General features: G+C 41.6%; 3 protein-coding genes across 3 annotated transcripts in view; 2 read left to right on the forward strand and 1 right to left on the reverse strand.

The window, feature by feature from the left end:
- On the forward strand, positions 1-27,276 carry LOC142159847 (uncharacterized). Its single transcript, XM_075214649.1, has 5 exons — positions 1-129; positions 1,112-1,233; positions 1,354-1,548; positions 1,628-1,751; positions 25,783-27,276. Exons 2-5 carry the CDS (start codon positions 1,156-1,158, stop codon positions 27,153-27,155), a joined length of 1,770 nt encoding a protein of 589 aa, XP_075070750.1. The 5' UTR covers positions 1-129; positions 1,112-1,155; the 3' UTR covers positions 27,156-27,276.
- The window catches only part of LOC142160027 (uncharacterized), a 334,423-nt gene that overhangs the window by 230,495 nt on the left and 76,122 nt on the right, over positions 1-27,806 (reverse strand). The window lies entirely within an intron of this gene.
- LOC142160614 (uncharacterized) lies at positions 3,300-6,038 on the forward strand. The gene is made up of 2 exons (XM_075215477.1): positions 3,300-3,315; positions 4,701-6,038. Exons 1-2 carry the CDS (start codon positions 3,300-3,302, stop codon positions 5,897-5,899), a joined length of 1,215 nt encoding a protein of 404 aa, XP_075071578.1. The 3' UTR covers positions 5,900-6,038.

The raw sequence follows: 27,806 nt of genomic DNA on the forward strand, positions 1-27,806 counted from the left end.
GGAACGCAGAACCAGGAGGTCAGGTGGAACGCATAGACGGGAAGCTTTTTATTTTGAAAATATCAACTTCCGAGTCAGAAAACTGTAACAAAAGGCAGAGAGGAGACATTACTATTACTGATAAATCCGGTAATTATATATGTGGGTCTTGTTTTTTTTTTTTACCACAAATAATACAGGTGGAGCAGGCTCTAGTGTCCCGGGAAATTGCCACTTTTTCATATATAATCTATTTTATCATCCCCCCTTTTAACAGAAGGGATCATTTTGTTACATTCTGTTATTATATCTGTGATAAAGCATTAAACAGTAACGTGTTGTAATTGCATCCAATGTCTTCTATTACAGCAGTCCTCTTTGTCCTATAATAGGACAGGGCTACAAGTCACCTTATGTTTGCATTATTATGAAAATAATCAAATAGTTATTTCCAGCTGTTTGCTGTTGGCAAGACTGGTTTAATATATTGGGTTATTCTGCATGGCCCTACTTTCATTAAAAATGAATTGATGCTCTAAGGCAGTCATAGTTGAATGTGTTCCACATTCACACTCAACACATGATGGACAGCCTGTCAGAGCTTACCCTTTGGCCTACCCAGACAACCAAGCAAAGGAGCTAATGTATAAGTATGCACTCAAGTCCTCCATAAAAAAAAAGTATCAGCTGAGGAGGGAATCTATAGCTTCCTTCTCCTCCCAAAAATATGATTTAGATGCTAGTCTAGGTAAGCCAACAATACCTCCATAATAAATGTAGTCATAGTCTTGTGCTTAAAGCAGAACTGAAAAACATATATCAGGTAAAATCAGTGTAAGAGTGTAGGTTTGGTCATTACCAGACCAATATAACAGTGACAACTAATGATATATGCACTACTCTTACTGTAAAGAACCCTCTGTATGGATATTTGCAGTGAGTTTATGAAAAGTCTCTGCAGATAGAACAGGATTACATGCATAAACCAGATTATCTCATAGAGGAGTTGTCAGTGGATGTAACCGGAGCTGTTCTTCAGCCTCTTCAAATCTTGCCACTTGCCTAAGCGAAGGGATAAATGCCCGCTTCCTGAAACCATTTTAACTACTGTGTTCTCTGTTTCTTGATTGAGATGTGAGATTACATGATGGGAAAGCCTTGTCTGACTCACTGAGGATGGACAAGGACAGGAGTCACATGACTGAAAGGATTTTACATCTCACATTGGAGATCATCTACCTGCTGACTGGAGAGGTGAGGGATTCTGGGAATATCATTGTAACATTAGTCTGGTCTTATTCAAACTGAAACACTTGCACAACATTTATATGGGATGATTAACCTTTCTTTAAATTTATCTCTCTTGACACTCAGGATTGCATAGTAGTGAAGAAGACATCTGGTGAACATGCGACACCCAGCTTTAGCCATCTCCATGTGGCAGGAGAATGGAGCAGGACCCAGAGCCCCATCATGGAACCTCCACCTCACTCACTGATACATGAGAGAAACAATGACCAGAGGATTCTAGAACTCACCAACAAGATCATTCAGCTGCTGACTGGAGAGGTGACTGCTGGGAATGGGACATTATACAGTAACACCAGGGGATGTGTCTGGGTGATGACTGTATCATTGTGTGTGTCAGGTTCCTATAAGGTGTGAGGATGTCACTGTCTATTTCTCCATGGAGGAGTGGGAGTATGTAGAGGGACAAAAGGATCTGTACAAGGACGTCATGATGGAGAATCACCGGCCCCTCACATCACTGGGTAAGACAATTAATATTGCTGCATATAAGTGTTAACATACAGTAGAGTTCCCAAAAATGGATGTTAATGTCCAGAGGACACAGCTTATTACAGGTGATCACAGCCTCTGTAAAATAAGTAGTATATTAGAAGTCTGGGGCTTGTGTTGTCCCCACCTGCTTCATGATAACACAAATTGGTTACAGACTGATATTATTAGTTTTAAAAAAAAAAGAAGAAGAAAAATGCTCTTTTACTGCAGGTATGTTGCATTAGGTCGGTCAGGAAGGACAGTAGGGTGAAACAAAGGAAGGAAATTACACAATAATTATAGGGTAGGATTGACCGCTTTTTCATGGTTATGAACCCTGACCTCCAGCTTGGATACCCTGCTGTAGTTGGACACTCTGTGCATTCCTGTTACCGCATATTATTCTTCTGAGTAACTTGGCTGTCCTCCAGCTGTAGTCTTTAGACTGCCACCGTGTTTTATCCCACGGTTACCAATAGCTAAAGCCGGGATAGGCTTACTTACTGCATTCCACCATCTTTTTGGAGATTTTGCTAGTTTTCAGCAACTAATAATCACTATTTCTACCGGCACCGTTTGGCCAACCAAGTCTGCGTGTGTCACCTGTACAACAACATGGTTCTCTATTTTAGGAGAGTAATGGTTATATCATAATAAATGTCTGATTGGTAGAATACACAAAAGACACTCAACAACAACATATATTGACCCTCCTACACTGATCACTGTACATGGAGATATCACACCTGTTACACACTGATCACTCCACTGTACACTTCCCAGCATTGTTCAGATGGAAAGCTGGACAAGCTCAATCTACTCAACAGGGGCATGAGTACGTATGCCCAGCACTTCATTAGTGCTAAACTGTCCCCAACCCTCTCACGCCTGAAAACATCCTCTTATATAGATTTTTCTACTGTGCATAGCAATATTACACACAAAGGTACCATTGAAACATGAGCATATGTTTTAGTCTCTATGGGTATAAGACAGTCAGTCACAGCTTGAATTTAGAAGTCTGATTCCTTGTACTACCACCTGGGCAAAAATAAGCCACAGGTGTCACCACACTTTCGTCGGGGCCCACACTCAAGGAGAGCCCTCCGGAAAGTATGTCTCAGAATCAAGGTATCCACGCTCCAAAGTTCAGTTCCTCAGCATCCAATTTAGACAGTCCAACAGCAGCCATAACTTTTAAAGGCCCCACTATGCATCTCACGGTGTGGCCTGCTGGCGGAACCAGCCTCATGACCATTGCGTTTGATAGCTGTTATCTTGGGAAGGGTGGCATGCTACTTGACTGTTTGCACGTACAGCTCCTCCTCATGGCTGCAGATAAGTAAGTTGTACAATAGTCACCAGCATTATTTTAGGCTTGGTGCTCCAAATTATGGAAACAAATACCCAAGTCTCAAGCAACAGATAGTAGATCCAGTAGCTGTATGTCTGTAGGGCTTCCCCGAATCCCATATAAGCTTTTAGAACAGATATTGTAGCAGAGTTTTCCATCTATAACAGCAGTCTTTCCCGTAGAGATGGATATTCTCACAGGTACTCGGATGTCCCCAGGACACCCAGAGTAGTAAAAGCTTATATCCAGGAATGGGTAGCGAGGAGTAGGGGCTGGGGCGCTATACAGGGGTGATCGCGAATAGCAACCAGAGGCAGGCCAGGAACGTCAGGGGCTGGCAGCAAACAAGTCCAGATAACCACCAATGGGTCAAGGGTAGGCAGCAAATGAGAATGGTCCGGATAACAAGCCAAAGGGTCAGGTAACAGGTGATTAAACGGCAGATTCAGAGCAGACACAGCAACTAAAGGCAATAACTGTAAGGGAGGCTAAGCCCTTTCTGCCTTTTAAACATTGGAGGAATAAGGAGAACACCCCTGTGAACACATAGGCAATCATGTGATTGCAGTCTCAGTCGTGCACCCCGGCTGTCAGTCAAGCAGCCGGGACGGAAGTAGCAGGAGCGTCTCAGTTGCCTAGGCAACATTCGGGACCAAAACGACTCGGACTCAGGTAGGACACGAGCCGTAGCGGTTAGCGCGGCAGATCTTGACAAAGTTATCGTACATTTCTAAATATATATAATGTATGTATCATATTTGAATATCATCAGTGATTACTAACATTGTCCATCATTAATTACTTTAAAGTGCAGCACACATTGATGCTTCTTTTCTTTACATTAAATACCTGTTTACACCCCTGAATATTTATTTGTTATTGAAACTTTAATTAGGAACATCATCATCATCAACATTTATTTATATAGCACCAGCAAATTCCGTAGCGCTTTACAATTGGGAACAAACATTTATAAGACAATACTGGGTAATACATACAGACAGAGAGGTAAGAGAACCCTGCTCACAAGCTTACAATCTATAAAAGATAAATATATTTTTGATGAATGTTTAACTGAGGTCTGAGCATTTATTATATATACTTATTGTATTCATTCTTCATCTCCTTGTCCAAGATGTAGAACAACATGTAGCCAATCAGATCATCTCCACAGCAGCAGATTATTGTGTTGATCTTGTGGAAGAACTGACCTGTCCCTGATCATAGTGAGGATGGGGCAACATCTGACAGGGGCATTGAAATGTGATGTGAGGGAAAATGAGCAAGTAGAAAGCCACAGACTGATCGCTAGATAGTGGAAGGCACAGGGTCCAGCAACAGCACCGAGTAGTCACTGGAGGCTCCTATCAAGCTGTGGTGGTGTCAATTGCAGAGGCGATAGGTCATCCAAAATATTTTCTTACGTATTTGTGAATGTTTGACAATAGGTACAATTTTAAAACTGGAAAATCACATAATAATGATCCTGAATAATTATTTCATACTGTACTGTAAAATAACTAATGTCTCTCTTTCCAGCAGACTTATTCAGACATTCACCATTTTTACCTTATTTTTTTAACAGATTGTATGAATGAAGATCACAGTATTTTTAAGAACATCCAGATTGCAAAATACCCATCAGTTGATGCAAAAAACACAATCAACTGTCTGGAGAATGTTATTGATAAATCAGTTTCTTGTGGAGAAGGAAACCTCACAAACATTGACATTTATACACCAAGTGATCATACACAATATACAGCTACTCATATTAAGGAGGAATCAGTCTCATGTAAAGAAGGAAATGTCTCATATACTGACATTTATACTCCCACAGATCATACACCATATACATCTACTCTTATTAAGGAGGAATCCCTCTCATGTGTGGTAGAAAATGTCACAGATAATCATATACCAGCTGTACATGTTACTTCAACTTGCATGGATCCTCAAACCACGCAGAGTGCAGACAGGACCTATAGGTGTTCTAAGTGTCAAATAGTTTTTGCCAGTAATTCTGATCTTATTGAACATCAGGAATGTCATACAGAGGACAAATCTATTTATTGCTCCAAAAATGATGAAAGGACTACTGGGCAAAAGGAATTTCCTTGCTCAGTATGTGGGAAATGTTTTACGGATAACTCAGAGCTGCTAAGTCATCTGAGAATGCCTGTTGGGGAAAACCCGTATTCTTGCTGTGACTGTGGAAGAGGTTACAAGAACAAGTCATCGCTTTTAACACATCAGAGGATCCACACAGGAGAGAAACCATTTTGTTGTTTGCTTTGCGGAAAATATTTCAACCAGAAAGCACATCTCACCATACATCAATTTATTCACACAAAAGAGAAACGATTTTCATGTTCTGTGTGCGGGAAATGTTTTATCAATACATCAAATCTCATAGAGCATCAGAGGAGTCACACGGGAGAAAAAACATATTTTTGTTCTGTTTGTGGAAAATGTTTTAAGTTTAAGTCAAATCTCAGTAAGCATGAGATCATTCACACAGGAGAGAAACCATTTTCTTGTTCTGTTTGTGGTAAATCTTTTAGCCAAAAAGCATATCTCGCTATACATCAGCGGGTTCATACAGGAGAAAAGCCATATTCTTGTTCTGAATGTGGGAAATGTTTTATCAACAGATCAAATCTCATTGCACATCAGGTGATTCACACAGGGGAGAAGTCATATTCTTGCTCTGAATGTGGGAAATGTTTTTATCACAAAGGGAGTCTTATAAACCATCAGCTAACTCACAAAACAGAGCATTAATGTGGCAAATGTTTTAAAGTTTGCTTAATAAACATATTATAAGGTCATAATTCAAAATATTTTTTATTTATTAAAATTGTTCTCAAACTTCCTGGGGATAGTGATGTAACTGCCCACATATATGGCAGTTTTACCTGCAAGTTCAAGCATATATGATTGGTAGCCCAAAATTTGGGTCCAGAATGTTCAGGAACCCCAATGGAAATTAACTAACTTTCAATCATACATGCTGTAAAACTCATAAAACCCTGAATACAATTTCTGTGTGTAGTTTTCGTGTGATTTCATTAATACACCCCTACATGATCTAGTAACAAGGTCAAATTTGGTCCAGTAAGACTGAAATCTGTCACTTAGACTGTACAACAAAAACCAGCTTATGTACGGGCAGATTACATTTCAGGGACATCCGTTATACATATTAAAGGATATCTCCACTAAACCATGCTTTTGCCTAATTACAATCAATCCACATTACACTGGACCGCACTGATTGTTTATGAAAAAGGTGGATAATTATACATTTCAAATATAACCGCAATATGAACTTCAATGACAGTGTTCTATAAACGTGCTATTTATTATACTGCTCCTAGATAACCTTGCCAAGTACTCGCACTCTTTCCACACTATTCGTTATAGTATTTATACTAATGTCCTTTCCACGTCTTTATAATACTACACAAACTCTTTGCAGTTATCTAAACTCAAAGCCCCAATTACCAATACTGAATAAGGATAAATTTGTTACAGATAAGCACAGTCACCATGCCCATATATATCTGTAAGAACATATAGATAATAACACATGTAAAGTCTTACACGCTGTACACATACATGGCTTCATTTTGGAGTTAGGAGCTAATCCAGATCATGGCTACAAATTTGCTCATGGACAAACCATGTTGTGATTTAAGAGGTACTCTGCACAGAGTGAAATACTTTTGTATGTAGCACACGCCTACCCGGAATCTTTATTTTTACCCTGAGTTTTAGATTTGATCTAGGGTGCACTCCCTCCCAAATCTGTCTGCACATTTTAAATTCCACCCCCTGCACTGCAATTTTGCCAAAGTGCAAAATTACACCTTTTAGCTGGATTAACTCTAAATGCAGCCCATAGTATATTACAGTTGAGAAGGGAAGATACAATACCAAGGAGCTACTCACAGGCGATAGTTTCCAGCCCGTCACTGTTGCTCTTCTGCTGTGGATTGGCCCTCTCCCATTCTCTCCACCATTATGTCGCTCTCCTTTGAGTTACTTTTCCTCTTTGCGTTCTCCCTTTGTAAATAGGCTGCTTTTCCTAGGTCAGTGTTGGCTAACCTGTGACACTCCAGGTGTTGTGAAACTACAAGTCCCAGCATGCTTTGTCAAATATATAGCAGCTTATTGCTGGAAGGGTATGCTGGGACTTGTAGTTTCACAACACCTGGAGTGTCACAGGTTAGCCAACACTGTCCTAGGTCCTCTTTTCCTGTCCCTGATTCAAGTTGGAACTCAAAATTTGCATATTTTACTTGTTTAAAAAGAGTATGTTACTTTTGCGCCCATAGTCCGACGGAAAAAAAATCAATATTTAAATATATTTCTTAATTTTTTTTTATTCCCATCTATTTTATTAATATTTTTTCACCCTCCTCTGCCTCTTGTTCTTTTGGAAAAAAGATATATATTTTGTTAAAATTACATCTGTGTATAGATCTAACAATTGTATGGAATACTGGGAACAAAATTTGCTTTGTTTGCTGATGTACACTTATACCGCATTTTTCTCAATAACACCATTATGCAAAGACTGCTTGCATTATTTGGAACATGTTGAAAAGACGCCTTTTACTGGATCAACATAACAAACTATATTTAAATAAATGCATGGGCTGACGGGAGTAGGTAAGCAATAAGTTAAAACTCAAAAGTACCCAATTGCCAACGCATCTACATGTGGCCTTGCCTCTGTGTTAATCTGCACCAATGTCTGATGGCAAAGGAATTATATACGCTTCCAGGTCATTTAGCAACCAGGCATCGAATCTGGAGCGATGCATCAGCCTGAACATTTACCGAGTGGAAATGTTTTTTTATTCCTTAAAATACCTTCATTTCCACGTGATGGGATCTGGGCTGTATGTGTTCCATCTACTGCTCCTATAAGGTTCAGAAAGCCAGCTATGGCTGCAAATTGCTACTTTATAAGTACGTAGAACTCCTCATTGAATATCAGATGAAAAAACTGATGGATGAGCGACAGGAAAGCCGGCAGTACCACCTTCAGCACATGACTAATGGTAGGCTGGGACATTGCTGCCGCAGCACCCACTGTGGTCTGGAAGGACTCGGATGATTTTGGTCAGTGGTAGTATTGCTGATGGGATGATGTGAAGAGGTTATAGGTCACTCAGTACAATGCGCAGTGTCCATGATAAAATGAGGTGGAAGCCAATAGCAACAGATCACCGGAGCATCTGACATCTCAAAGAGGCTGACATGCGGCCTGAAGACACAGTCCCTGGGCCGGCGACGTTGTTCCAGTGGCTGGTGTTAGGGGACAACGTCTGTCCTATGACAAGCTTGGCCACTTGTTGCTATATATGAGAAAGGGGCAAATAAATTAAAATTACCTTCTGCAGAGAAACTTCAGCAGCTCAGTTTGACATTTCAGATTATAAACAATAAATACACAATAGACAATTTCCATATTTTAACAATATTAAAAATGTAAGAGTCTGTGGCTGCAAAAACATGCCATTAAAAAGTTTAAATAGGATATACAAATATATCTCATTGCCGTACACTAAAATAAGCGACCATTTGAAAAGTGACCACTAAAGTTAAAAAAAAAAAAAAATATGATCGAATTATGTGTATATTGAGAAAATGAAAAAGAATGTAAAATAAAATATAAGTGTGAACACACGCTACTTGTCAGAAAATAAATCTTAAAAGCTTAGTTATTCTCTGCTAGCTACTGACACACAGGATTAGGTCCTGTTAGCATCTAGATCTTAGGTTGATTCTAACAGGAGCATTTAGAAACCAGCCTACTACAACCAAGTAATAGAAAGGCATTTATAAGTCTTTAGCTTCTACTCATTATTAAGTTATACCTATCGAAGTGATAATTAGGAAATTTGGTTTATAGACACCAATTAAGGGAGTAAAGGGTTTATTTGTACAAAATAGTTTATCTGAACCATAGATCCACCCCATCCAATAGTGCCTTATTTATTAGCCTTAATTACGGATCCCTGCTGATATTTAGCAGCAGAGACCCACTATAGGAACTCCTAGTCATAGACTCATACCAATTGAGTGTACTCTATTATACTCGTTAGCCGCTAATCATATAGATTAATAGCAGCAAGCCAGCTTGGTAGTATTCTACCTTTTTAACTGAATTATTACAGGTTTCAATATCACATTCATCATTTTTAATATTTCGCTGTGACAATTTTTAATATAATCAATAATAAAGTTTATTTGTTTTTATAATACCAATATATCACAACCATTTGTATAAAAGAGTGCCCACAAAATACTATTCCTCTCTTTCTTTCTCTCTTTTTTTCTAATATTAATAGCTGATACACAGGGCTGCCAAGAAGAATTCAGGGCCCGGGTACAACCAATTCATGGGGCCCCCCTCATATTTAAGTAAGACCCAAAATTTTTTTGCGCCGCCTCACGGCGGCGCAAAAAAGTTTAGGTGTATGGTCATACATTCAGGGGCGTGGCTAGCCAAATGGCGGTGCAAAAATTTTGGGAGGTGTGGTCATGCATTTGGGGGCGTGGCAAACGTGCCATTGGGGCGTGGCTAACATAAAAACCACTAGGCTCTCAATTCGCCAGAGCGTCACATATGTTCAAGCACTCCTGACTTTCAGGACATCTACCACCACAGTGTAGTATACAAACAATGCAGTGTGTACACAAACAGTTCAGTCTTGGCCTACACCTTACATTGGGCACAACATTCACCAAAAATTGGTATTGTCCTTACTAGAATCACAACATTTCACACACTGTGCTGCTCTCTCCTACCTGTTCTTCTCACTTTCTCCACCTGTGGCTGCTGCTTTCTTTTGTTGCGGCTTGTCCGGATCCAGGAATGTTGAAGGACCTATTTTGAAAAAAAAATGGCTACATTTAGAAAATTACAGCCAGCCCCGGCCTTAAATCAATAGCACTCACGATTAATAATTAGGCCTTCCTCCAGCCCCAACATTAAAATAATAGTATTCACATTTAATAAATAAACCTATTTCACTTCCTGCAAACAGCCCCAGCAATACCTATTTCCCGCAACCATCACTGCCATTAAATAACTCATAGTCACATTTAATAAATAGACCTCATTCTCCCTAAACTCACCCCAAGATTCAATAGCCCCCAAACCACCCCATCTTAAATTAATAGTCCCTACTATTAAATTGCCTCACCATCACCCTACAAACAAAATAGCGCCCATTAATTAGCCGCCACCTACCTCACACACACTACATTGCAACAAGCCCCCTGTGCCATCACACACATTACTGTGCCCCTTCATCACAACTACACTGTACCCCCTTATGCTCACACTGCGACCTCCATGCTGCTTTTCCCCCTTCTTTTTTACTTTGTGCCTCTCTCCCACTTTTTTTATTCCTCTGTTCCTCTCTCCCACTTTTTTTTCCTCCTCTGTTCCTCTCTCCCACTTTTTTTTCCTCCTCTGTTCCTCTCTCCCACTTTTTTTCCCTCCTCTGTTCCTCTCTCCCCAATTTTTTTTTTATTCATCTGTGGCTCTCTCCTTTTTTTCCTCCTCTGTTCCTCTCTCCCACTTTTTTTTTATTCCCCTGTGGCTCTCTCCTTTTTTTCCTCCTCTGTTCCTCTCTCCCACTTTTTTTTTTATTACTCTGTGGCTCTCTCCTTTTTTTCCTCCTCTGTTTCTCTGTCCCCTTTCTTTATAGTACTGTCCCTCCCTGTTTTCCTCCCCTAGCCTCTCCGTTTCTTTACTTACCTTTTGTCAACTTCTTTCTTTTCTTTTCTGCTCTTCTGTCTCCTCTTCTGTCTTCTGTCTTCTTTCTTCATGCTGGCTGTGGCGCTCCTCACTGACTGACAGGCGTGACTTGATGACGTCACGCCCGGCAGTCAGTGTGAATGGAGGAGAGGAGGGACACGGCGCCGCGCGATCACGTGAGTATTTTTTTTTTTTATTATTTATTTTTTCTTACAGCTCCCAAGAAACCCAAACCCCCCCCCCCCCCCCCCCCCGCGGGAAAATTTTTTAAAAAAGTTAAAAAAAAAATACCGCAAGAGAGAAAAATAAAATAAGAAAATAAATAAATTTTATTAGCAGCGAGGGCCCGGCCCGGGCCCCCTGGCATGGCCGGGCCCGGGTAAACTGTACCCGCTCCCCCCCCCTCTCGGCGGCCCTGCTGATACATAGTATTGGAGCACCTCCCCTACATGATTAAACATTATGTACGTAATTGATCTTCAAGGGGTTTAAAGCTTGGTGCGGTGTAAAATTGATTGTGTTCTCTACTGAGACACATGCAAGAAAGGTAGTAAACAAAGACCTAATTTCACATACCTCCTAAACAGCAAATAAATAATATTGCAGAGCTTCAAAGAAACTAAATGGCACAATAGGCATTCCTCCAATTGTCTGTCATAGGCGTGGCTGATGAGAGCATTGGTGTCAGATATGCTGGTGATTTGGCAATCATCCAATTCAAATCGGAGACGTAAATTCCCTGTTGGTCATCGCTATCATCCGGCACTTACCCCTGCCCGGTAGCTGGTGCAGGAGATACGGCTAAAGACATACGTACTTACGCTAAACACAGGATTTGAATTAGCCGCATGTGTCAGGCACCTGTCTGAACATACCCTTACTGGTCATGTGGTTTAATTATGAAGATTGCGCTGGTGGGATCTATATTATTATATCTCTAAAATAGGGCATGTTGTCTGTGTGGGAATTAACTCTGTATACAGCTTTCCACTGCAGACTTCCTGGGACCTCACCTATCCCTATGCAGGAGAGATGTGGAAAATAGGACTCATTGCTACACCCTACACACACTTGAAATAGCTTTATTGAGATCCGGGATGCGGGTGGCACAGGGGTTAGCACATACTTGCCAACTCTCCCGGAATTTCCGGGAGACTCCCGAAATTCGGGTCAAACTCCCGAAATTCGGGGTAGGCAAGTATGGGTTAGCATTGCTACCTGACAGCACGGGGCCTTGGGTTTCACTTGGATCAAGGTGCTACCTGCAGGACGTTTGTACTGTATGCTAATCGTGTTTTTTCCCAGAAGTAGCAGTATGAAAATGTAAGTGAATAGAAGAATTTGATTGAAGACAGTAGGATTGATTGAAGACAGTAGGAGACGTGGCGGTATGGCAGACAACCAGCCCACTTCCCATTTAATAATGTTTTTTTTAGTGCCTTAAAGAATTGTGTCATAGATACTTGGTTTTTATAATGCTATATTAAAGCAGGTAATTATTTGTTCACAGTACCTCTGATTAATTAGATTGTGATTGCAGTTTCGGATGATTCCAAAAGAAAGCTTCATCTGTCCCCCCAAAAAAACAACAATATAAAATAGAGTAAACAAAAATAATTTGTAAACCTTTCAACAAAAGGGTTAATGGTTGCAAAAAAAATAAAATAGCTGGGATCTACAAGTCTATTTTTTTATATCATTAATTCTCAGCACACAGCATCAATATATCAACGACTGCCTATAGTTACCACTAGAGGGCACTGCAGTATATTTAAATATGTTTAAAGGGACTGAAGGAAGAGAATGAAGCAATGCATCCTGGGAGTTGTAGTCTCAGTGAATGTGTCAGTGGAACTCAGTCACCTTCACTCGAATTCCCATTAATAACCACAAATACTAATAACACTAACACACACACATAGCAGAATTCCGATATAAGATAATAGGGAATAATAATGAGTCTTGAGACGTAGAACAAAGAAATCTGGATACACACAGATAGACAGTGTTCTGATGTCACGAAAACAACTTCCGGGTCAGTCAGCTGTAGTATAAAGCAGAGAGAAGATATTACTGCAGCTGTAACTGGGGTAATCTGGTAATTACATTTAATATATGATGTCCAGGAGAATTATCACCATTGTATATTCCATCTATGTTACCACTCCCCATATAACAATATGGGTCAATGCCACCCAATAGTGTGTGTGTGTAAATATATATATATATATATATATATATATATATATATATATATATATATATATATATACACATACACATACACATATACACACATACACACATACACACACACATACATACATACATACATACATACATACAAACATACATGCTGAGGTGCCATTGATATATGTTAAAATAATACAATAATTACCAATGCAATATATATTGTATTATTACCTGTAGGTTTATTCCACACCCTGTGTCATCCTGTATCACCATCCATGTCACCTACTAGTCCTGTCCTATAGATATATTGTATTATTACCTGTAACTTTATTCTACACCCTGTGTCATCTTGTATTACCATCCATGTCACCTGCTAGTCCTGTCCTATAGATATATTGTATTATTACCTGTAACTTTATTCCACATCCTGTGTCATCCTGTATCACCATCCATGTCACCTACTAGTCCTGTCCTATAGATATATTGTATTATTACCTGTAACTTTATTCCACATCCTGTGTCATCCTGTATCACCATCCATGTCACCTACTAGTCCTGTCCTATAGATATATTGTATTATTACCTGTAACTTTATTCCACATCCTGTGTCATCCTGTATCACCATCCATGTCACCTACTAGTCCTATCCTGTAGATATATTGTATTATTACCTGTAACTTTATTCCACACCCTGTGTCATCCTGTATCACCATCCATGTCACCTACTAGTCCTGTCCTATAGGACTGTATTTGTATCTGAATCCTCTTTTTCCTTCATATCAATGACAGCTGTGACCTCCAGTGAATATAAAAAGTCTACACACCCCTATTGAAACGCAGTTTTGCAGCCTGATATCAAAGTAAGCCACACTAGACCATATTTTTTACCTTTAATGTGACCTTGCAGGCAAAAATGCAGGTGAAAAAAATAAATTTACAATTTTTAGGAAACAGAAGTGAAATGCATCCTACACATACGTGTGCACACCATTTCATATTACCTGTGTTTAGAGTTAACCAATCACATTCTATGGGATCTCATTGGTGAAAGTTACCGATCAGGAGAGGGGCATAATTGAATATCAGAGGCATTACATGTACAGTGGAAGTATGTGAAGACTATCAATATTTAGTGAAGAAAATGTGGCACAACAGAGATGTTGCCAAGATCAGGACGTCCCACCAAAGTTGATGACTGGACAAGGAGAAAACTCATCAGGGAGATCTAAGGAATCTTTAGAAAGATTTGTTGCACAAGTATATTTGTACCATATATGTGATTGGGAGTGTGATATTGGTACTAGATTGTTTCACAAGCACCCATCTGCACTATATTGTTGTCATTGGTATTTAGTATTGGGTTTTTGTTGGATGAAACCTTTTAGTGTGAGGAGCTGCATGTGAGAAGTACGCTGGATAATATGTAAACACATCAGTTCAGTTTATTGTAGTAACTTAACATCACTAAGAGCATAAACATAATTGCCCACTCTCCCGGACTGTCCGGGAGACTCCTGAATTCCGGGTAGGTGTCCTGGACTCCCGAGGAAGCAGACAATTCTCCTGCATCCAGCCCTCTTCACTAGGAAGTGTAGAGGATGTAAGCCTCCATGATGTGATTCACAGGGAATCACGTCATTTTGGCCCATGATAACAGAGTGTCAACATAGGGACCAAATAACAAACATTTATTTACATATTAAGTATTAAACTGTTCCTTTATAGGGTAATTGATGTAATATATTTGTATTTTGCAAATCTGTGCTACACAACAGTCTGGTACATAATATGATCACTAGTTCTAGGGGAAAAAGTCCGTACATGGGTGTCACTCACCGGACTGTGAGCGCTTCTTCCCGGACTATTAGGAACCGTGGACGTCCTCTATCCTGAGGGACTGCGCATGCGCAGCCCTTTCCAAACCTTCAGTGTATGTTCCTTTAACTTAATTGGCAGATCAGGCAACCTCCCTATATTAAGCACCTGTGGTCAACACCACGTTGCCTGATCTTGGAGTCTCATTCCCCATGAGTCTCTGAAGGTGTTCCTGTGTTTCCTTGTTCACTCAGCCCTGCTGATTCCTGTGGTTTCCAAACCACTTCTACCTCTGTGGTTTCCAAACCACTTCTGCTACTGTGGTTCCCATACCACTTCTACCATCTACTATATCATCGTGACTGTGAGCTGATTCCTATCCGCTGCCTCCGTGCACTACAGTCTTCTAATCACTTCAACTCTACCATGTATCATTGGGACTGTTAGCTGATGCCTATCCGCTGCCTCCGTGCATTACAGGCTTCAACCTGCAACTCGTCTGTGTTTCATCATCGTGACTGCTAGCTGATTCCTATCCGCTGCCTCCGTGCACTACAGTCTTCAACCTGCAACCCGTCGGTGTTTCATCGTGACTGTTTAGCTGATTCCTATCCGCTGCCTCTGTGCGCTTCAGTCTTCAGTCCTTGTCTACTCTACCGTGTTTCCTTGAGTCTGCTGCCACTATTGCTACCCGCTACTCTCCGTGATCATCTGTTCCAGTTCAACTCTGCTCCGGTGTCCCATCGTTACTGCACCTGCTGGTTGCTATTGGTTACCTCCGTGTTCCCGCAGAGACCCGCTGCTGTTACTTCTCAGCGCTACTCATCCATCTACTGCTGATCCGCTCTCCACGCCTTCCTGTGTTCCCTGCTGGTCTACCTACCTGTGCGCTGCACCTGCTAGACCCCTGCTTCACCCATCCAGGGACTTGTATCCTGCTGGCCTCCTGCCCTTCAGGTATCTCTGCACTCCTGTCTGACTGCCTTCTCCTGAACCACGGTATGCATACTTCCCATTGACTGTGCTGTGTATTGCATACCTTGCTGGACTGTGTTGGTTCTCCTCTGGAGTGTACTATCTGCTGACTCTACTGCCATCATTGACTGTGTTATCTCATGCCGGATTACTTCAAGAGACTTTCTATATTGGCAGTGTTGTTCAGTCATTTATACATTTATATTGTGCATATTACTGTGGATCAAAGTCAAGGTGCCCGTGTATATATTGTGTTGCAGTCTCTCCCCGTGCACCTCCTCACATATATATTCAGTAGTACAACTTGCTAGTGGCAGACCACTGACTCCTGTTTACAGTTTCACCTGTTCCAGTATCCTCTCACATAGCAGTGGTACAACTTGCTAACGCAGACCACTGACTCCCCGGATACCTCCACTTGGATTCCATTCCTTCACTCAGACAGCGGTACAACTTGCTATCCGCAGACCGCTGACTCTCATCACCTCCTCGTTTCTGTTGGACATTCCTCCTCACTATAGCAGTGGTACAACTTGCTACCGCAGACCACTGACTACCTTCACGTGTCCTTTGTCCATACAGTTCCTCGTGTATTACTACCTCCATATTGCCAGTGCTGCTAGTCATAGACTTTCCTGAGCATCTCATCATCTGCTATTTCCTGTTCCGTGATCACCCTGCTACCAGAGTACCATATTACCACCTATACTGCTCTGGTAAGCCTATCACCTGGTGATCCCTGGGTAAAGACTCCTAGTGCCCGTGACAGTAAGATCAGGCCATGACAGACCCAGATACGGAACCTACTGCTAAAGAGATGCTGCAGCATCTGGTCAGCCGTGTGGAGCAACAGGATGCTCGCCAACAGCTGTTACTTCAATGTTACCAATCGTTAACCTCCCAAGGAACATCTGGACAGACTGTTACAGCTAGTATTGAAGCTCCTGTGCTTTCCTCCGTTTCCCCAGTGCCATCCCAGGTGTCTACAGCTCCTACGCTTCACCTGCCTACTCCGTCAAAATATGACGGGGACCCCAAAACTTGTAGAGGTTTCCTTAACCAATGTTCAGTCCATTTTGAACTCCAACCTCAAAATTTTTCTACCCATCGCTCCAGAGTGGCCTATCTTATCTCATTGTTTTCTGGACAAGCCCTGGCTTGGGCCTCCCCTCTGTGGGAAAGAAACGATCCAATTCTACAAGATAGTGCCAAATTCATTTCCACGTTCCGAAGTGTGTTCGATGAACCAGGTCGTGTGACCTCCGCTGCTTCCAGCATTCTTCGTTTGCGACAAGGCTCCCATACAGTAGGACAGTATGTCATTCAATTTAGGATCTTAGCCTCTGAACTTCAGTGGAACACTGAAGCATTAGTTGCCGCCTTCTGGCAGGGGCTCTCCGATAAAATTAAAGATGCACTGACTACCCAAGAGCTTCCTTCGTCACTAGAAGATTTGATCTCTCTTTGCCATCGTGTAGACATGAGATTTCGTGAAAGAGAATCTGAGAAAACAACTTCTGCTAAAGCACCTCTTCGTTTAAACCCTCAATTTCGTCCAGTTTCACCTTCTGTGATTCCCATGGAGATAGGACGTTCCAAATTATCTTTAGAAGAGAGGAAACGAAGAGTAAAGAATAGACTCTGTATCTATTGTGCTGATTCCACACATATGCTCAGTTCTTGCCCTAAGAAATCGGGAAATGCCAGGCCCTAACTAGTTCTGGAGAGGTGAAGTTAGGGTCCCTGGAGTCCTCTCCATTGTCTATGAAATCTAAAGTCTGCGCTTTCGATGTTACGATTTCCTTTGCTACCAAATCCTTTGAGTCACAGGCATTGATTGATTCCGGAGCAGCAGGAAATTTCATTTCTAAATCACTAGTGAATCAATGGTCCCTACCAGTGATCACTTTAAAAACACCCATTACTGTGACGGCTATAGATGGATCACGTCTCATCAATGGTCTCATCACCCAGAGTACGTCTCCAGTAACCCTTCAGATTGGTGTACTACACCATGAAGAAATTTCGTTTTTAATTCTTCCTGTTACGACAAGTCCGATTGTCTTAGGCCTTCCATGGCTTCAATGTCACTCTCCCCAGATTGACTGGCGCACCCCTCAAGTTACGTCTTGGGGGCCTGAATGTCACCATCGTTGTCTCTCTCAAGTTATTCCTCTTAAAGTACAGCAATCTTCCATCTCATCGTCCTCCCCGGGACTCCCTCCTCAGTATGCTTCATTTGCCGATGTGTTTGATAAAGCTCAGTCTGAACGTCTTCCTCCTCATCGTTCTTGGGATTGTCCGATCGACCTTCTACCTGGCAAGACTCCTCCCAGGGGTCGGGTCTATCCTCTCTCGTTACCTGAAACTCAAGCCACATCTGAGTACATACAGGAGAATCTCCAGCGTGGGTTCATTCGACCTTCCACCTCTCCCGCTGGAGCTGGGTTCTTCTTCGTCAAAAAGAAGGATGGATCATTACGCCCTTGTATAGATTTTCGTGGACTCAACGCCATTACTATCAAGAATCGGTATCCCATTCCGCTGATCACTGAGCTATTTGATCGCATCAAGGGAGCTCGGATATTTACTAAGTTGGATCTTCGTGGTGCCTACAATTTAATTAGAATCCGTTCCGGTGACGAATGGAAGACCGCGTTTAACACCAGAGATGGGCATTACGAATATTTAGTAATGCCCTTCGGGCTGTGTAATGCCCCCGCGGTTTTCCAGGGTTTCATCAATGAGATCTTTCGGGACTTATTATATGTATGTGTCGTTGTCTACCTGGACGACATATTGATCTTCTCACAGGACCTGCCTTCTCATCACCAACATGTGGCAGAGGTCCTCTCCAGACTACGGAAAAACTCATTGTTCTGTAAATTGGAAAAATGTTCATTCGAGTTACCCCAGATTCCATTCTTGGGGTATATAGTTTCCGGAGTTGGCCTGAAGATGGATCCAGACAAAGTAAATGCTGTACTACATTGGCCTCAGCCAACTACTCTTCGTGCCATCCAGCGTTTTTTAGGTTTTGCCAATTACTATAGACGCTTCATTCAAGACTTCTCATCCATTGCATCTCCCATTGTGGCCTTAACTCGGAAAGGGGCTAATACTAAGCAATGGTCATCTGAGGCTCTCCAAGCCTTTCAAATCCTCAAAGAGTCCTTCTCGTCTGCTCCCATTCTGCGACAACCTGATGTGACACTCCCCTTCTTCCTAGAAGTAGATGCCTCTAATGTGGGCTTAGGAGCTATTCTCTCCCAACGCTCGGAGCAACAAAAATTACATCCTTGTGCCTTCTACTCTCGGGGTCTTCTGCCCGCAGAGAAAAACTATACTATCGGGGACAAGGAGTTGCTGGCCATCAAAGCTGCATTAGAGGAATGGAGATACTTGTTGGAAGGAGCTCGCCATCCTGTGACGATCTTCACGGATCATAAGAACTTGTCATATTTGCAATCTGCTCAATGCTTGAACCCTCGTCAAGCAAGATGGTCTCTTTTCTTTTCCCGTTTTGAATTAATTATAACCTTCAAACCAGCTGCTAAGAACAAGAAAGCTGACGCTCTATCTCGAGCTTTTGTGACGTCCTCTGATGTAGAAGAGGTTCCCAACCATGCTATTCTAGACCCCAAATGTATTTCTCTGGCTGCGTCATCCACCAAAATGCTACCATTTGGGAAGACCCTCGTGCCTCCTACTCTGAGGAGGAAAATCCTTTCGTGGTTCCATGCCTCTCGTTTTTCTGGACACGCCGGTGAACATAAGACCTTTGAGATTCTCTCTCGTAGTTACTGGTGGCCTTCAATGAGGAGAGACGTCAAAGAGTTTATTGCTTCCTGTGATTTATGTTCTCAGTTCAAATCCTCCCGCAGAACTCCAGCAGGGTTGCTGCGACCACTACCCATTCCGTCCAAGCCTTGGACCCATATTAGTATGGATTTCGTTACTGATTTGCCACCAAGTAAGAATCACAATACTATTTGGGTAGTGGTAGACAGATTTTCGAAGATGGCTCATTTCGTCCCTCTGTCCGGTTTACCTTCCTCGTCTACTCTGGCTGAACATTTCATTAAAGAAATCTTCCGCATCCATGGATGTCCGTCTGAGATTGTGTCAGATAGAGGAGTACAATTCGTTTCCAGATTCTGGCGGGCCCTTTGTAAAACCTTGGGCATACGATTAGCACTCTCATCATCGTACCATCCGCAATCTAACGGACAAACGGAACGAGTCAATCAAGATCTTGAGACTTTTATTAGGATGTTCTCTTCAGCCAACCAAGACAACTGGGTAGAATTGCTCCCTTGGGCTGAATTCGCCCATAACAACATGTACCATGAGTCATCATCCAAAACTCCATTCTTTGTGGTTTACGGTCACCATCCGTCTTTTCCGGAATTTCCTGCCCTCCCACCCACCCAAGTTCCTGCTGTGGAGACTGCTTGTCAGACCTTCAAAAATATCTGGTCTCAGGTCAAAACCTGTTTAAAGAAGACATCTAACAAATATAAGTCTTTCGCAGATAAGAAGAGGCGGGCTATTCCACCACTAAAAATTGGAGATCGTGTCTGGTTATCTACCAAAAATATTCGTTTGAAGGTTCCATCTATGAAATTCGCCCCTCGTTTTATTGGTCCATATAGGATCATTCAAGTTATCAATCCAGTATGTGTTAAACTTCTTCTTCCTAAGAATCTTCGGATTTCCAATGCCTTCCATGTGTCCTTACTCAAACCTCTTATTATCAATCGTTTCTCGACTCCTCCCTCAGCACCGCAGCCAGTTCAAGTTCATCAGGAGGAGGATTTCGAGATTACTGAGGTATTGGATGCAAAAATTTCGCGAGGAGTCCTCCGTTTCCTCGTTCATTGGAAGGGCTTTGGTCCTGAAGAGCGTTCATGGATCAAAGCTGAAGATCTTAATGCTCCTGCCCTTCTGAAGAAGTTTTATTCCAAAAATCCGGACAAGCCCGGTTCCAGGCGTTCTGTGCCCACCTTTAAAAGGGGGGGTACTGTCACTCACCGGACTGTGAGCGCTTCTTCCCGGACTATTAGGAACCGTGGACGTCCTCTATCCTGAGGGACTGCGCATGCGCAGCCCTTTCCAAACCTTCAGTGTATGTTCCTTTAACTTAATTGGCAGATCAGGCAACCTCCCTATATTAAGCACCTGTGGTCAACACCACGTTGCCTGATCTTGGAGTCTCATTCCCCATGAGTCTCTGAAGGTGTTCCTGTGTTTCCTTGTTCACTCAGCCCTGCTGATTCCTGTGGTTTCCAAACCACTTCTACCTCTGTGGTTTCCAAACCACTTCTGCTACTGTGGTTCCCATACCACTTCTACCATCTACTATATCATCGTGACTGTGAGCTGATTCCTATCCGCTGCCTCCGTGCACTACAGTCTTCTAATCACTTCAACTCTACCATGTATCATTGGGACTGTTAGCTGATGCCTATCCGCTGCCTCCGTGCATTACAGGCTTCAACCTGCAACTCGTCTGTGTTTCATCATCGTGACTGCTAGCTGATTCCTATCCGCTGCCTCCGTGCACTACAGTCTTCAACCTGCAACCCGTCGGTGTTTCATCGTGACTGTTTAGCTGATTCCTATCCGCTGCCTCTGTGCGCTTCAGTCTTCAGTCCTTGTCTACTCTACCGTGTTTCCTTGAGTCTGCTGCCACTATTGCTACCCGCTACTCTCCGTGATCATCTGTTCCAGTTCAACTCTGCTCCGGTGTCCCATCGTTACTGCACCTGCTGGTTGCTATTGGTTACCTCCGTGTTCCCGCAGAGACCCGCTGCTGTTACTTCTCAGCGCTACTCATCCATCTACTGCTGATCCGCTCTCCACGCCTTCCTGTGTTCCCTGCTGGTCTACCTACCTGTGCGCTGCACCTGCTAGACCCCTGCTTCACCCATCCAGGGACTTGTATCCTGCTGGCCTCCTGCCCTTCAGGTATCTCTGCACTCCTGTCTGACTGCCTTCTCCTGAACCACGGTATGCATACTTCCCATTGACTGTGCTGTGTATTGCATACCTTGCTGGACTGTGTTGGTTCTCCTCTGGAGTGTACTATCTGCTGACTCTACTGCCATCATTGACTGTGTTATCTCATGCCGGATTACTTCAAGAGACTTTCTATATTGGCAGTGTTGTTCAGTCATTTATACATTTATATTGTGCATATTACTGTGGATCAAAGTCAAGGTGCCCGTGTATATATTGTGTTGCAGTCTCTCCCCGTGCACCTCCTCATATATATATTCAGTAGTACAACTTGCTAGTGGCAGACCACTGACTCCTGTTTACAGTTTCACCTGTTCCAGTATCCTCTCACATAGCAGTGGTACAACTTGCTAACGCAGACCACTGACTCCCCGGATACCTCCACTTGGATTCCATTCCTTCACTCAGACAGCGGTACAACTTGCTATCCGCAGACCGCTGACTCTCATCACCTCCTCGTTTCTGTTGGACATTCCTCCTCACTATAGCAGTGGTACAACTTGCTACCGCAGACCACTGACTACCTTCACGTGTCCTTTGTCCATACAGTTCCTCGTGTATTACTACCTCCATATTGCCAGTGCTGCTAGTCATAGACTTTCCTGAGCATCTCATCATCTGCTATTTCCTGTTCCGTGATCACCCTGCTACCAGAGTACCATATTACCACCTATACTGCTCTGGTAAGCCTATCACCTGGTGATCCCTGGGTAAAGACTCCTAGTGCCCGTGACAATGGGTTGAAGTATAGAAGACTCAGGATAATCATAAATGGAACATTTGCAGACTTGGCTTAGGATATTCGAGGGCTCGATAAAGGTCCCTGCATTTTTTTTAGTGACCTTGCTGATGACCTACAATTTATGGTCTCTGTATTTGCTGATGACACTATTCTATGTAATGCTATAACAGCGCTGGATAGTAACTTGCTTCAGAAGTGTTTAGACAAAATTGCAAACTGAACCATGACCATGCAGATGAAATGTACTGTAGATAAATGTAGGGTTATACAACTAAGTTGTGGTAATAAATGTGCTAATTATAAGTTTATTGGGATATAGTTTGGGAATACTGAAAAGGGGAAGGGCGTAGAAATACTAGATGGCAGAAAGCACTCGGTCCCAAGGTAAGTACAGTCCCCAAATGCATAAAAAGGGGGATCAATGAATTACCAGTGTACAAGTCACTAGTTAGACCCTGTCTTGAATATGGGGTGCCGTATGAGTACTTTACACAGGCAGGCGACCTCATAAAGAAAATTAAATTGCTAAATGATAAAGAAATGTAATATATATAGTTGTAAAGCGATACAGAATTTGCTGGAGCTATATAAATAAAAGATGATCTATATATATATATATATATATATATATATATATATATATGAGTTATATATATAGTTCTAGATAGATATAGATATATATAGATAAATAATAGACACACTTACTCTTTCACAATAAGCACAGGGAGGAGTACTTTACGTAAGGGTAGTTAAGCTGTGGTAACTATAATTAGAATTTGTAGAATACAAAATGGATAATTAATCCATGGAATTTATCCAACTGCCATTTTTGGGTTTGGACCCCCCCTCTTCCCTGCGGGGTTCATTTGGCAATTACCACACTGGGAATTTTGTTCCTCTGCATCAATAGAATTTAAATTTATAAAGGTTTTTCACTCGATGATCTGTGTCTTTTACAACTTACATAGTTAGTAAAGTTGAATGTTTAGTATGTCAAAGAGAATTAGGATATTTGCATACCACTGAATGGAGTGGAGTTAAGGAGTTATGTATGTGACAGTAGTTGTACGATGGTATTGCATCTTGATAATGGACTGTACATCTCCTTAGTCTTCAAAGTCATAAACACGTGCTTTACCTGTACTTTTCTGTTACTAACTTATTACACAATTTATTCTACGTTTCTAGATCAAGCCGAGAGGTCACATGAAGGTCCCTAGGCTATTTAGTCCTAAATAGATCATTTGACTTACTCGCTGAGGATGGACAATGACAGGAATCACACAACTGAGAGGATATTAAATATCACACTGGAGATCATCTACCTGCTGACCGGAGAGGTGAGGGGTTCTGGGATTGTCACAGTGCTATCACATTCACACTAAGAGTCCCTGTAGAATATTAAGGGGTAATGAGCCATAGCTATGTATGATATTTATTGCTTCTCTAATGATTTAGAATTATATACCTGAGAAGAAGCCCAGTGAGTGTGTGACACCCAGCAGCCGTCCCCGTGTACCAGGAAGAATGAGCAGGACCCAGAGCCCCATCACGGAACCTCCACCTCACTCACTGATACATGAGAGAAACAATGACCAGAGGATTCTAGAACTCACCAACAAGATCATTCAGCTGCTGACTGGAGAGGTGACTGCTGGGAATGGGACATTATACAGTAACACCAGGGGATGTGTCTGGGTGATGACTGTATCATTGTGTGTGTCAGGTTCCTATAAGGTGTCAGGATGTCACTGTCTATTTCTCCATGGAGGAGTGGGAGTATTTAGAAGGACACAAGGATCTGTACAAGGACGTCATGATGGAGAATCACCAGCCCCTCACATCACTGGGTAAGAAGTTGTTGTAACATCACTGAGTAAAGTTACACATTATTGTTCGAATTTGCCTCTATATTTTTTATTGATAAATGGGGAATCTTGACTGTTATTCTTTTTCATTGGTGGTTTTTCCCCTTGTCATTAGTATGCAGTAGGCAGCGTGCAAATAGATTGATCGTCCTGTACCAATACTCAGTCGTGACGTTGGCCTTGGTCTTAATACCTGGAACCATTCAGGTCCTTCTAGACCCTCTTATTTCATGTCACACACCCTCTCTCTTTCAGGAATTCGGGATTGATATCATCATGTATCTGTGTGGTTACATTATTGTTTTTTTTACTTTGATGAAGTCCTGATTTAATAACTTTCTCGCATCCCCTGCACTATCTAGTTAACAAGAGAACCTTCCTTGTATGTCAAACTTCTAGTGCCTGTCTTACATACCTAATTTCTACTAGGGTTGAAGATGATTCCCTGACAGGTATCTGCCCAATAGCCTCTAGGATTTTCTCAAGAAGAAAGCAGGAACGTGTGCATGCATTGGACTCCCAAACGTTAGGTGCCAGCAGTAATTCTTGAGACGCACTGTCTCCCTGGCTCCTAGGATTTGTCCTACCCACCAGTTATCCATTAGTATTACAATATGTTCATTGAAACATTGTTATTTTCTTTTACTTAAGTCAAATAACATACAGCCATAGTATATGGTAATTTTGGTTGCTTGGCAATATGATTTGTTATGATATATGTGCTAAATGAAGTAAAGCAAGATAGGGAGAGTAGCTCTAAAAATTATTACATATAAGCAGTTTAAAATGTTCTTGAAAGAAAGAATCCCAATCCCTCTTTTCCAGAAATATATATCATTCACTCAGTAACTCTCTTACTACAGACTTTGACTACATTGTTACGTATAATTCCCACAGCAACTGTCTTTTGCTGCATTACTCTGTTACTTTCTTTTTTACTGTATATCATTCACTCCTTAACTCTCCCTTACTGCAGCTTTTTCCTCTTTCTCCATCCCGTGCATACTATTCCCATAGTATCTGTCCTTTATTACAAACTGTACCTATCGCTCCATCACTGTATATCATTCCCACATCAACTCTCCTCCACTACAGATTTTCCCACTCACCCCATCACTACAAGAGCAACTTTCCTTTACTAGATAATTTTCCTCTCTCTCTGATCATTCCCACAGCAACCCATCTTTAAAAATTATTTTATTATTATGAAAAAAATGGGTCAGATACATATTGGATTGTAAGAATCTAACCACAAAGTGTTTTTCTGCAGGAGATTTAACGAAGACCAGCAGTACACCTGTAGGATTTCATACCCCTGTTTCTTCACCGGATTGTTGTATAAATGAAGATCACAGTATTGCTATAAGCATCCAGTCTGCCCCAAACCTATTAACAGGTGATCAAAACATGATCAGCCGTCTGGAGAATGTTACTGAGAAATCAACTACAAGCACAGAAGGAAATCTCACCAACATCTATACACCCACAAACAATAAACATACAAAATATACATATACTTATATTAAAGAGGAATCGGTCTCCCATGAATTAAAAAATCTCACAGCCACTGATATTGATACACTGAAACATCATACACAATATGCATCTAATCATATTAAGCACAACTCTAGTGAAGGAATTCGAACAAAAAATAAATACCCAAAATATCAAACACAGAAGAAGTCAATTTTGTGTTCTAACCGTAAAACTGTAGAAAAGTCAGTTGCCTGCTCTGTATGTGGGAAACTTTTTACGGATAACTCTGATTTGGTTAAACATTTGCAAGTTCTTGCGGGAGAGAAGCCTTATTCTTGCTGTAGCTGTGGAAAATGCTTCACAAAGAAGCCAGCTCTCCTAAGACACCAGAGGACTCACACAGGAGAGAAGCCTTTTCCATGCTCTGCTTGTGGGAAATGTTTTACAAGGAAGATCCTACTCGTTACTCATCAAAGGAAACACACAGGAGAGAAGCCATTTTCATGTTCCGTTTGTGGGAAATATTTTAAACAGAAGGCACATCTCACTACGCATCAGGGGATTCACACAGGAGAGAAGCCGTTTTCATGTTCCGTTTGCGGGAAACATTTTAAACAGAAGGCTTATCTTACAAGGCATCAAAGGAATCACACAGGAGAGAAGCCGTTTTCATGTTCTGTTTGCGGTAAACATTTTAAGCAAAAAGCACATCTCAATACACATCATGCCGTCCATACAGAAGATAAACCATATAGATGCCCTATTTGTGGAAAATGTTTTGGCTTTAAGTCAGGGGTCTTAATACATCAGGTGACTCACACAGGAGAGAAGCCGTTTTCCTGTTCTGTTTGTGGGAAATATTTTAAACAGAAGGCACATCTCACCATACATCAGAGGAATCACACCGGAGAGAAGCCTTTTACATGCTCCGTTTGTGGTAAACATTTTAAGCAGAAAACACATCTCAATACACATCGTGTAGTCCACACAGAAGAGAAACCATATAGATGCTCTGTTTGTGGGAAATGTTTCAGCTTTAAGTCTGCACTCATAACACATCAAGTGATTCACACAGGAGAAAAGCCATTTTCATGTTCTGTTTGCGGGAAATGCTTTAACCAAAAGTCAAAGCTTAAACGACATCAAATGACTCATACAAAAGTGTAGCAAAACTGTACTTATTAAATGTGTGTATATTATCAGCAATGTACTTTCTTTATACGACTTTAATTGTTGGCTGTTTTGGGAAGGGGTTGTCAGGAGAGGAAAGAAAAGCTTTAGAAACATACTGTATTAAAATGTAAAATGTTTATTATTATGCTTACATTTAATTTATTTTCCCTGAAATTAACAGCCATTACAATGGGTAGATTCCTTTCCCAGTTCATGTACTGACAGGTTATAAATCCCCCCCCCCATTTGTATATAAGGCAATTCCTCCTCTTCCTCTATGTCCGTGAATGACTTACCAAGGTTTCTTTTGAGAAACATAAACATGTACCAAAGTAATACAGGGAAGGCCACACAAAACACAAAAGCAGACGCATATACTGCAAATCATTAATTTTTTAGTGGGTGAGCAGAGAACATGTCTCCCAAACTGAGAATCAGAGTAAGATAATATATTCAGATGATAATGACTATCAAAGGTATGAGTAGACGCCCATCCAGCTGCTCTGCAAATCTCCACCCCAGAAGCCTGAGTCTTGCTTACCCAAGATTTTGCCACTGCCTGTTTTGAGTAGTCCCCCCGGATCTCTGGCACCTTACACCATAACTTTTCTACGCTTGTACAATAACTTCTCTGATCCATCTGTA

This window comes from Mixophyes fleayi, chromosome 6 (assembly GCF_038048845.1).
Source record: "Mixophyes fleayi isolate aMixFle1 chromosome 6, aMixFle1.hap1, whole genome shotgun sequence".
In the NCBI taxonomy this organism is placed as follows: domain Eukaryota; kingdom Metazoa; phylum Chordata; class Amphibia; order Anura; family Limnodynastidae; genus Mixophyes; species Mixophyes fleayi.